Source organism: Sycon ciliatum, chromosome 2 (genome assembly GCF_964019385.1).
Source record: "Sycon ciliatum chromosome 2, ocSycCili1.1, whole genome shotgun sequence".
NCBI classification, from domain to species: Eukaryota; Metazoa; Porifera; class Calcarea; order Leucosolenida; family Sycettidae; genus Sycon; species Sycon ciliatum.
In genome coordinates this window covers 10,138,063-10,150,852 of record NC_088644.1, presented here as the reverse complement: position 1 = coordinate 10,150,852, position 12,790 = coordinate 10,138,063, and the positions used below count along the sequence as shown (strand labels likewise).

At 45.8% G+C, this 12,790-nt stretch overlaps 1 protein-coding gene across 1 annotated transcript; it reads left to right on the top strand.

The window, feature by feature from the left end:
- The first annotated feature begins 331 nt into the window (after positions 1-331).
- Positions 332-2,704, top strand: LOC135808603 (uncharacterized). The gene has a single exon (XM_065321819.1). It carries the CDS (start codon positions 578-580, stop codon positions 1,907-1,909), a length of 1,332 nt encoding a protein of 443 aa, XP_065177891.1. The 5' UTR covers positions 332-577; the 3' UTR covers positions 1,910-2,704.
- The last annotated feature ends 10,086 nt before the right edge of the window (positions 2,705-12,790 follow it).

Here is a 12,790-nt window from a genome sequence, read left to right as displayed (position 1 = left end):
TATCCCATGCCCAGTATCTGCTCAGTGGTTTCTGGATTTCGCCATAGCCCAAAGCCAAGGACTTGTAGCCTAGCTCTTGGACTAGGGAAGTGTCGCAAGTCCTGTTTATGTGGTGCTCAAGACGAGTATGTGAGCATGGCACTTGACAGCATGCATGGTCGTGAATCACTGAATGGACCGGAAACACGCCCGCAACATCAGCTGAGAGCACTGGCAGCCCTCGTGGAGATGTCGAGCAGCAGTGAACCAGGTGAACAGACGACGAAGGTTTTCAAGGCGACAAGATCTACAGCAGTCAGCTCAGTGCCCGACCTACATGTAGATCTACAATCATGTATGTCCCAGCGTAGTGGTCGCCCACTAGTGCACTGCATGTCAGCTCGCGAGCAAACACTGATAGCGGCATGGCCTATGGACGCTGTAACAGGGAGAGTGTGTGCAGTAACACTACCAGTAATTTGCCGTGGTATAAAACCACCCAGCACACACTCGCTGTGCTGGGTTGACTGTCTTTCTAATCTAGGTCAGTGGGTGAACGGAACCGCTGTTAGCAACGAGCTAGGATAGAAACACTGCAATGCCAATGCTAATGGAAGGTGGAGGTGAGATTTCTTCGGCGAAGCCTCATTTCCACCTATCTCACCGAGCTCGACATGACGAGGAAGACGAAAAAACTCGATTACGGCCTCTCCGGGCTATCGATCTCAGCCTATCGCATTTGACTGGTCCAACAGCAGCAGCTGGTGGTCGTCGTTCCTTGCCTGAAAACAGTTCATCCTCAACAACGGGTGGTGCTTCAAATCATGAACCACGTGTCCCTCGACTTCTACACTTCACCGCCATCCCGTCAGCGAGAAATAACATCTACTCGCCACCAAGCCCTGTCGGATTCAGCGGCAGCAGCTGTGACAGTTCACCGGAATTCTTCTCCCGATCGAGCCATGTCGAACGCACCAGCAGCTCGTCGTACACGTACGAGTGCCGATCAGCTGTTACAGAAACGGCAACAGCGGGATCGATCGTCACCGTGTCAGAAACATCAACGTCCGTATCTTCGGGACATACAAGTCGTTCGCCGCTGCGTAGTATACTGCGCTCGGGCTCTGGCGGCGCAACCAAACTTCAGAGATCACGCTCGGCACCAAACGATCGCAGGAAAACTACTGTCGACTCTGACAGCGAGGTGACAGTCAAAATCCGTCAGCAGACACGATCAGTAGTTTTCGGAGACGAGCGCGGCCTGCCACTAGTATCTGTATTTCATTACCAATGTGGACATCCCTTGCGTCGGCATAGAAGCGCTCCGGAGAACATTTGCAATGCCGGCATAGGAAACAGCCGCATCAATGTGTCATCAAATTTATCTTATGACGACCTGTCGGATGACGAGTTTGCGCAAGCGCGGCGGTCGAGCAAGAGCAATGCCGAATCCGGGCCCAGTGATGGAGCCAGCACACTGACGAGCAATGGACTCATTCCCATGAAGTACTACTTGGATTGTCCGCAGCCCTGGTCAAGCACGGATTTCTCCGCCCGCTTGGAAGCGAACATGGTGTGCCTGGAGCGCCTGTCAGTCAGTGAGCATGGAGATGTGTTAGGCTTAGTGCGCGTGGCCAACGTAGCCTATTACAAAAGTGTGAAAATCAGACTGACTGTGGACAACTGGGAGAACTGCGTGGAAGTCATTGGGAAATACTCCAGGTCGCTGGACGAAAAGCTCGACCTGTTTACGTTCACCTACAAACTGCCTGCGGTGGGGATAACGTTCGGTCGGGGACCTATTGCCATCTCAGCGCGCTCATCGTTTGTCGTTGCACAGTTTGCTGTGCGCTACACCGTTGACAGTAAGGAGTTCTGGGACAACAACTACAACAAGAATTATCGCATTGTCCGAGAATGGAAACATTGAGAAAAGCTGGTTGATTTGCAATGAGAATTCGACACATTTCTCATGCAGAGAAAATTGATGTGTCCCATGCTGCAGGTGTGGCGTGGAGCAGAGTACAACACTGGCTTTATCCAGTGTGATGACTCAGCTAGCTGTTCCAGCAGTGCAGGAATGCATGCATAATTCTTTCCTGTGCAGGATTGTACAGGTGTGTTTTTGGGGCAACTCTGAGTCTTGAATGCCATGCTACATACTGAGTGAGAGCTCACAGTGCACAACACATACCAGCATGCTTCCTGGCATGGTCTGGTTTCCTCAGAGTATTTCTTGTTTTAGCCTTTGAAATGACAAAAATGGCTACATATTCTTTGATTGTTCGTGGCACACTAGTGAGGGCAGTGCAGTCTAAGGCACAATGACTATGTACCCTGTCTATTAGCGTTATCCATACGTCTATGGTTCACTTGAACACAAACTCCATCCCTTTTTGCCTTGAACCTAAGTAGATGCATGGCTGAGCCTTGACATACACTTACGCCATTATTTTTACTGTTAGGAATGCAGCTTTGCAGCTTTTTTTACTTCAATTTGCAAACCTCAGAATTACCAGCGACATTCCTACCGTTGAGAAATGAATACCGCTCTTAACAATCTCCTGATATACATGCATTTGCAGCCACCAAAGATCCATCCCTATGATTTTTAGGCTGGGCTAGATATTCTAGCACTAGTGACTTTTAAAAAGATTGCAGTTTGTGTGATTGTTTTGGTTAGATCGCCACAGTCTGGCATGTGGATGTATTGCAGTCCATTTGAGGTATTGTCTGTTCTGAGGGGGCGGTCATCATGATCATGACGTGAGTGGCAATGCCCATGCCAGGCGTGCATGGACGAAATATGCAGGCATCTTGAGTATGAGAGAGTGTTGTTCTGGAGCCCAGCGCATTCATCCCTCCTGCCCCCGCTCGCTTGTGTTGCAGGGTAGGATCTAGGAAGGGCATGATACGTGTGCAGAACTAGAAGTGCATTGACAGCTAATTGTTATTATGACATTACAGATTCATTGCCTGGTGTATGGTTGGCTGTTTTCACTGCACAACACACTACCGTTGACCTTTCACTAGTTTCAGCAACGACTGAGCATGGTGAAATCCAAGTGCAGCCTCTCCAGTCTCCAGGCCAATCGCTCTCTCTCTATGTTCGATACTACAACGAAGAAAATTGTTTCATCTGCGCTGCATTCATCTGTCCTGTTTTCCGGCTGACGCCACAAGCTGCGCGGTGAAGTTGTCTCAAGTGGATCATTCCATTAGAAGCATTTGCCTCCCTCCGGTCTGATTGATGATGCTGCTGCTCGAGTACTAACACTGTTGAACCATGGCTCACACACTCAAAACATGTGTCTCCATATCAGAAGACCAGAGCTCCTACTTTCGTGGCTACTTCAAGCTTGAGTTCAAAATTTCGTGGCGACATGATCCTACATTTTTAAAGTTAGTTCATAGAGGGGACAAGTATTAAAAGCATAAATAATTTAGCAATGAAAAATATCAATTGTGCACTCATAATCATGTATAAACAATTAAAATGAAACAATTCCAGAACGTTTTCGTGTGACCATCATCAGTGGAACATCGTCACATAGCAAGAATCACTAAAACAACCAGTTATATAGCTAGAGTAACATGAAAAGAAGCGTGAGAATGCAGCACAGCTAGCGGTTATGCATAACGCGTGTAGTGTGAACCTTTGCAGTGTATCTGAGAATGGTAGCAGTAGATGAATGTGGCAGCTGTGAGTGCGTGTGAACAAAAACTGGTGAGTGTGTATTATTTAAAAATTCTCAGATACACTGCAAAGGTTCACACTACACGCGTTATGCATAACCGCTAGCTGTGCTGCATTCTCACGCTTCTTTTCATGTTACTCTAGCTATATAACTGGTTGTTTTAGTGATTCTTGCTATGTGACGATGTTCCACTGATGATGGTCACACGAAAACGTTCTGGAATTGTTTCATTTTAATTGTTTATACATGATTATGAGTGCACAATTGATATTTTTCATTGCTATTTTACGACTGTTGTCTCCTCGTCGGTTATTTAAATAAATAATTTAGCCAGAGTATACATGTGTGTTTACCTAACACCATGAGTGTATGTGCATGTACATCATGCACTCAACGTGAAAAGTATCCATGGACCGACATGTCACGGTGTGTGTGGACTTTACTCAGGGCACTTCACGACGAGCTAACTAACTCTACTTCTACTACTTCTAGGTCCTTTGGCCTGTGGTTGGTGGATTCGATCTATCCTCCCCATCGTTTGAAAGAGCCGCAGCTGACGCCTGATCATGGAGTAGTGGTGTCCCACGGAAGAGGAAAGGCGGTTCTTGACCCGCCCTGTACGCGAACCCGTGTCATTTTTCTCTCTCTAAACTAAAGTAGACTAGTACATGATACCATTATTGATATTAGTGCATACATATTACCCTTGCACCCCTCGGGGGGGGGGGGGGGGGGGGTAGCACTCTCGGATAATACCACTTACGAGTTGTCAGTGAACTTGAACTGCTCGCCACAAAAAGGGGGCCCACTGTTGAGTAGAAGTACGAGTGCGATGGGTGGTCCTCTTCAAATGACCCACATGGCCTGAAATGGGACCGGAGGGTTGTTGTGACCTGCTAAAAAGTATAGAGTGAACCCCGCATGTACAATTCATGTACATGTACGTATTCACATACTATTGTAAAGTAAGACTTAGTAAAGTTCGCACCTGCGGGTTAGGAAGTTTCGCTTGTGCCAGGCCACATGGCCAGGGAATCCCGCACATGCCAATAGTGAAACACCGAAAACAGTGAAAAGGCAACTCTATTGTTATGCACCCATGTAACTACTATACATTGTACGCATACAATGTAATTTTGAACTCGGATGGTGACAATGTAATTTGTATGGGATTATCATGTTAGCCTTTCGGGCCAAATCAACAGGCGATTCGCATAATTATAACTAAACTCTAAACCTTCTCCTTCGCTGATTACGACTGCAGGCACCATAGCCATTGGCATTGGCATTGGCATTGGCATTGGCATAGCCATTGGCATTGGCATAGCCATTGGCATAGCCATTGGCATTGGCATAGCCATTGGGCATGTGGTACGGAAGGTAGAGCTACACTCCTCCACGTGTTCCTTATTTTTATGTACTACATGTACTTGCATGGGAAGAATGATCGAAGGCCCCAGACTCCAGAGGGAGTCACTTCTCTTGTCAGTGATTTCCTGTGAAGCTATTACCCTCACTGGGCCTCAGTCTCAATCAGGGATTTTGCACGACCAAGTTCCTAAGTTCCTAACCATTGAACTGGCAGCACATGAAACATGCAAATCATGGCCCTGGTAGAGCGATGCGCGGTTGCAAGGTGAGGGGCAATGCTGTTTCCCTTGCGGATTATTACTTTGATAACATGACAACAGTACTACTGTAGTATGGACCAGACTGCACACGTTCGCTCTTGGTTTCGCCTTGTTTCGACACACTTCATACATTGTAAGTCACACAACCCACCCGTACCCATTCCAGTCATGAACAATGTACATGTACATGTGTGTACACGTACATTTGTATGAGAACTATTTTCAATTGTTCTTCTCTACATGTACAATGTACATGTACCTCATACCCAGTGTTTTAAGTTATCGTCATAATGTTTGTACTCAGATGGAGAGCCAAGGTTTAATTTATACAAAAAGAGAAAGACCAAGGAACTTCCCCTCCTTATGTTATTTCTATAACTTAGAACCTTCCAAGTTGGAAGGCTGTTGGAGTGCGCATCCAAGATGTGCTAGAGCTGATAGCCAGTTAGTTGTAGAACGTCAGTACCGTCGGTCAGCGTCGTGCAATGTTATCGCATGAGCTGATTGTTTAGTAACTGGTGGTGTTAGTGGACAGTATAGCGTAACTTGTAGTTCCTTGGTCTTTCTCTTTCGTCATAATGTTTCTTCAGAATTCCCAAACTCCATTGCAGCGTATTTCTTGCACTTGAAAATACCGCCATTCCTGATGCCCAATGGGCGAAATATTGGCAAAGTTCTTTATTTATATATTTGGTGCAGCTGAGAGCCTGTTGCCGGAATGGCGGTATTTTCAAGTGTTATCGTCATACCGGTAAGGGGCCATCCGTAATTATCGATCTTTTTCACGAAACGAAAAAGTTTAGTTATGACCCACCCCCACCCACCCACCCCCCTGAAACGAAACAATTAATAATATTGACTTGAGACTTTGTGCAGAAAATGATCTTGATTGGCTGTTACAACACAGCGAGGCCACATTTTGTGTGAATGTGCAAGTAAGTAACAACGTTAGTTATGTTTTCTTGGAAGTCTGGTACTACTTCTTGACCATGGAAACATTTATTTTCACCTACCACACACATACGCTGCTGGCACCTCTACACCTCTAACACGGGAATTGTACACTTGCAAATCGTCAGAGTTTCGACATTGACATGATACTGCCAAAACAAGTCGACTTCGGAGCCGCGGGAAACAAAAGCTATAGCTATCACAGACTTCAGTGGTCGTGCCTCGCTCGCAAATGAGAGCAGCATCGCCCCAGAATCGCTGTCGGAAAGCTCCGTAAGGTCGCACGCACGCCGCGCTGCGCTGCCGTCAATCAGGTACGTAGAAAGTCGATGGCCTAATTTTCCGTCTCTGGAAGACTGTCGACACGGGGATCACTCTCCATGGCTTCCCCACCACAAGCACGATCAGATTCTTCCAGGTACATTACGACGACATCGTCTTCAGCGGCTGGCGCTCCCCATATTTGCGTGAGAATTTACTTGCGGCGTTCGCCCCGCTCCGTAATTTGAAATTCTCTTGCATCGGCGGCTGGAACGAAGTATTTATCTATCTGTCGTCGGTCCCAGAGTGAATGACCATGATGACTGCTACAAACAAAACTGTAGGTCCTCGTCGGAGAAGTCATCCGAGGACGAAAGGAACTCACTGCACTGAGTACAGAGTGGTATCAGTGCATCCATGCAGCACTCGCTTGGCCGCGCGACGTAGAGTCTACTATACTGTCGATCTACTTCGATGTAGATCTACACAATGTATGCATGTATCAATGCATGCAGTGAGCGTTGATTTTTCCGCTTTCGATGTTTTTTCAAAACGAAACCGGTCGCTACCCACCCACCCATAAACGAAACTTTTTCGTTTCGTGAAAAAGATCGATAATTACGGATGGCCCCTAATCATTAATAATTTGACACCATTCTGTAAGAGCCAGCCGTTGTCTGGTGAGAAGGCATCATTGCCTGTTCGCTTGTTGAAGTAAAATAAAGAATACCACAATCACTGCAAGTAATGATACGTGCATGGCACTGCAAACTTCCACCTTGAGGCAGGGCCTGCGAGTACAACTGTACTACAGACAGTAGCCAATAAACCCGGGCACCACTGACAAATTGCTGCACAACAGATCATCTACTTGAAGCCAAGGTCATAATATCCAGGTGATTTCCAGGTACGTGTATTAGTTCCAGCTAGCTAGCCGTGGGCACATGTAGTTTGCTACCCGTAGTGCCTGCCATTGAAACGGAGATACTGATACTACGCCTCCGGGGCTTATTATACTCTTGATTGTACGTACACTGTACATTGCCAGGTTGTGCTGCCTTCTTGATCCTCTACCTGGTGTTCCAATACAGGATAATAAAAATATCCATGAAAGCCAGCAGTGAGGACAAGTAGTACAGTTGACGTCGATGGCATGCCATGAAACGCAAAGTCCGTGCCAAGAACTGTAGAGCATTGCACTATTGGCCGGGACTCGTCGGGCACGAACACATGTAAAGCGGTCGTAACTGACCGTTATAACTAGGAAATTGCCAAATCGGCATGCACCTGTTGGTGGCAGCTAACCGCTGGCTTGCAACAGTCTCTTCATCAGCATGCAGTAGGTTTCTGATCGTCGGATCATCCAACATTGTACTTAGAGAAATGATGAAGTCTCCAACAATGCAGTAAAGTGTGTTTCCAAGTTCAGCCGATTCGGACAACCCGGCTTGCTGTTTATCTTCCATGACCCACACACAGTCAGTAACAGCAAGAGCACCCACAATGTAACCCCAGGGGGTTACATGTACATGACATTGTACTCTTGAGTCTTGCTAACCGGCAAAGCAGCCAGCTATCCACCATGGCGCTAGTAGTAGTACTAGTAGCAGTATGACCTTCTCCGTCCAAACACAGCTGGACGCTGTGGCGGCATAACGTATGAGAGGAGGTCCGACACTCTACTACAGTGCTCTACACACTATGTAACTTAATTTAATGACGCCGGCCATATGCTTTCTGGTGTATTCAAACTCACACTTCCCAGGAATTGTATTATCTCAAGTACACTAGGCTGTACACTAGCTGTACTCCAACCAAGGTGGCTCTACGACATTAGACTCTATTCACAGCCATTTTATGACATTAGACTGTAGTACTACATGTAGACTGTTTTCACAGCCAATTTTGCTCGTTTTTCTTCCGGTGCTGTTGAGGTTGCACTCGTAATAATTATTGTGTTTATTTTGCCCTTACAAGAGGCTTGGTTGCGTTGAAAAAAACCCCAAGGTGGCTCTCGTGTTAGGCATCGTGCTGCTGCTAATGAGGTATCCCACACTCTGGCAGTGTGGGAAGCCCGCATCTCGCGAGATTAGTAACTGTTGCCATTTCTCGCTTCCCTCCTGCGCATTTAATAAAATTAATATAATAGTTGCTTATCGTGTTCATGTTTGTATTCAATTTGTTCTGATTGCTCTTGGGAACACAGCCCCATGCTGTGTGATCAGTCGTGTTGAGAAACAAAACTCAAACCACGATCTGGAGTAGAATGCAATGAGAGTCTGAGACAATACTCTGCTCCAGATACCAAGAGTATAATATTACACATGTACTCTTGCAGATACTACTAGCAGTATGCAGGTTGTCTACATACTGCATGTGACGTCACTGCGGTGCAATATACATGTACATGATTGTACATGTACTTATTAATAGTAGGTCTACCAAGGGGGTGTCCATAGTCTCAGCATATCGAGCGTGAATACCGGTATCCAACGCTAGTCAACGCTAGTGTACTCAATCTCGGAACAGTACTGTTTATACGGTGTTCAAGTACAAAAATAAAACACCAACTCCACAAGACTGACACATGGCACAATGAACGCTTCCAGCCTATTACTAATATACACGACCTACATCCGACCCGTTCTCGAATATGGCAGTCTTGCCCTCTCCAACACCACATAGCAACAGCGGGACACACTGGAGAGAATTCAACGCCGTGCTATACGCTTCTGCCTTCGGATTCCCCTCTTTGCACCAGTTCTCCACAGTTCCCTCCTCCATCACGCAAAGCTTCCCACACTTAGCTCACGACTCCTTGTTTTAAACAAGTCCTACTAGCATGGGGCATCCACCACCAAACCTCCCCACCACACCTGCAACAACCACATCTTGCACCACAACGTCAACATCAACCATACACCCTTCGACAGACAAGGACCTACTCCATCGGACACGCACACACAAACAGCCACCGATATTCCCCCATCAACAGTGCCCTCACCCTCTACAACTCACTCCCTATTGACATCACAACCCAACATCGTAGAAATTATTTCCGAAACAATGCATCCAGCCTTCTTTTGAGCAGTACCTGTTCCAGCTCCGCGTGCACCCCCCCCCCCCCCTGGTTTCTGATATAATTGAACTTGTAATTAACTACCTTGATCACCCCTGCTAACGTTTTTGCCCCCACTTGTTTTTCATGATCAATTATTGCTTCTGCCTCCCCGGGTAATTAAATTATTTCCATCTAGCTGTTTCTGGCTAGTATCAGTTCTATCACACTTATCAATCGGCCTTATTGGCGTCACGCCATCGTGGAATAAAAGAATATAATAAAAATAATAATTGTATGTTGACACATTGCTATGTAGCGTTTATACAATGTGCGATACATGGATGTGTCATGTAGAAAATGTAGGGTGGAACATTGACGCATGCTACACTAGCCTATAGTATTATTTTCGCAAATGTCGCGTTCTACTTGAATTCAAGAATTCAGATGGACGCTTATAACTTATAGTTATAAGCTTACTGCAGTTACATTTTCAGCAGTATGGACTATGGATACATGTAGATGTACAGCCCAATCTCAAGTCATACTGCAATTCACACCAACTGCTCTCACTCCAACTTCAAATGTTCAAAAAACTGTCATCCAATGTAGATCTGCATGTTATGATGAAGAGCGGTGTGAAATTGTAGCCTCACCTGAAATGGGGCTGTTCACCGATCCGTATTGATTCATTTTAGAAGGGACACGTTTGGAAGAGGCAGGAAAAGTTGACGGTAGCAATTCCCGAATTGAGCCGACTCGCTGACTGGGTTTACCCAGTGGTATGGTGGTTGCACAAAGGCAAAGCCACAGAAGCCAAAGTACGTTTTCTTCCCAATGTTCTCCGATGTTCGGGACCACGAACACTTGCATTGTACATGTATCAGATGATGATCTAAGAACGGATTCTAACGCTACTTGTATTCTAGCGTACTTTAAAAAGGCAGTACATGTACTAGTAGGGCTAGTGGCTAGTGCAATGTTAGCGCAGAACGTGTGGCTGGTTTGGGCAGGAGGTGGTGAGCAAGGTGTGTGGATGTTGTAGGCAGGAGGTACTATCAAGAGTACATTGTATGTAACCCCCATACTCTTAGTACTATCTGTAAACAAAATGCTTTGCTCCAAACTCCAAAGCAAGTCTGTTGTGCTCAAACTCAAAGCAGGGTTAGAGTGGTTGCACAGCCTGGAAGAAGTAAAGTAGCGACTCGTTAGTTTATGACCCAGAACACAATGTGCTGACGCCGGTTGTGTCCAGATGGTATGCAGATGATCCACTGGCCTGGGCCACAGCCGCTAGCCGTAACCACATCATCCAGATCCATTCAACATTCCACTTCATGAGCACATGGCTAGGCTGGGGTTGGCCACCACTCGAAAACTAACTTACCTGTACTTACAAAGTGCTTTACTGAGTCTGTTGGGATACATGACTCTCATGTAATATTTCTTTCCTTTCTTCGTCATTTTGTAAGAGCCTGGCAGCTGGACAATCCACTTGTCCAGGCAAGACGGCAGCAATGCCTGTGTATTCTGGCGAAGTAAAACAAAATATACCAACCAACCAACGATGACCTGTCGTGTGCAGTCATGTACATTGTATTTACTGTGCATGTGATTGTACAATGTTCAATACATGCACAGTCGGTGCCTAGAAATTCAATTCGTTAACAAAAAAATTAATACGAAAGAGTGGTAGCGACCTCAGCGATAATTTCATAGGAAAGAGTTTGCTCCCCATGTACACTGGAGCTCGCGCTTTTCTGCTGACTTGACTTGACACTTGACTGACCCAACGACTACCATCCAGAGCACACGAGAAGTCCATCAAACCTTCCACTCAGCTTCCAGCGTGGAGAGGCTGAGCAACCCCTTTCCTTTTTAAAAGTAGTTACTGGTACATTATGAGCATGTCACGTGTGCTCACCAATTCTCTACTGGTACATTATGAGCATGTCACGTGTGCTCACCAATTCTCTACTGGTACATTATGAGCATGTGTGCTCACCAATTCTCTACTGGTACATTATGAGCATGTGTGCTCACCAATTCTCTACTGGTACATTATGAGCATGTGTGCTCACCAATTCTCTACTGGTACATTATGAGCATGTGTGCTCACCAATTCTCTACTGGTACATTATGAGCATGTGTGCTCACCAATTCTCTACTGGTACATTATGAGCATGTGTGCTCACCAATTCTCTACTGGTACATTATGAGCATGTGTGCTCACCAATTCTCTACTGGTACATTATGAGCATGTGTGCTCACTAATTATTCTCTACTGGTACATTATGAGCATGTGTGCTCACCAATTCTCTACTGGTACATTATGAGCATGTGTGCTCACCAATTCTCTACTGGTACATTGTGAGCATGTGTGCTCACCAATTCTCTACTGGTACATTATGAGCATGTGTGCTCACCAATTCTCTACTGGTACATTATGAGCATGTGTGCTCACCAATTCTCTACTGGTACATTATGAGCATGTCACGTGTGCTCACCAATTCTCTACTGGTACATTATGAGCATGTGTGCTCACCAATTCTCTACTGGTACATTATGAGCATGTGTGCTCACCAATTCTCTACTGGTACATTATGAGCATGTGTGCTCACCAATTCTCTACTGGTACATTGTGAGCATGTGTGCTCACCAATTCTCTACTGGTACATTATGAGCATGTGTGCTCACCAATTCTCTACTGGTACATTATGAGCATGTGTGCTCACCAATTCTCTACTGGTACATTATGAGCATGTGTGCTCACCAATTCTCTACTGGTACATTATGAGCATGTGTGCTCACCAATTCTCTACTGGTACATTATGAGCATGTGTGCTCACCAATTCTCAACTGGTACATTATGAGCATGTGTGCTCACCAATTCTCTACTGGTACATTGTGAGCATGTCACGTGTGCTCACCAATTCTCTACTGGTACATTATGAGCATGTGTGCTCACCAATTCTCTACTGGTACATTATGAGCATGTGTGCTCACCAATTCTCTACTGGTACATTATGAGCATGTGTGCTCACCAATTCTCTACTGGTACATTATGAGCATGTGTGCTCACCAATTCTCTACTGGTACATTGTGAGCATGTCACGTGTGCTCACCAATTCTCTACTGGTACATTATGAGCATGTGTGCTCACCAATTCTTTACTGGTACATTATGAGCATGTGTGCTCACCAATTCTCTAC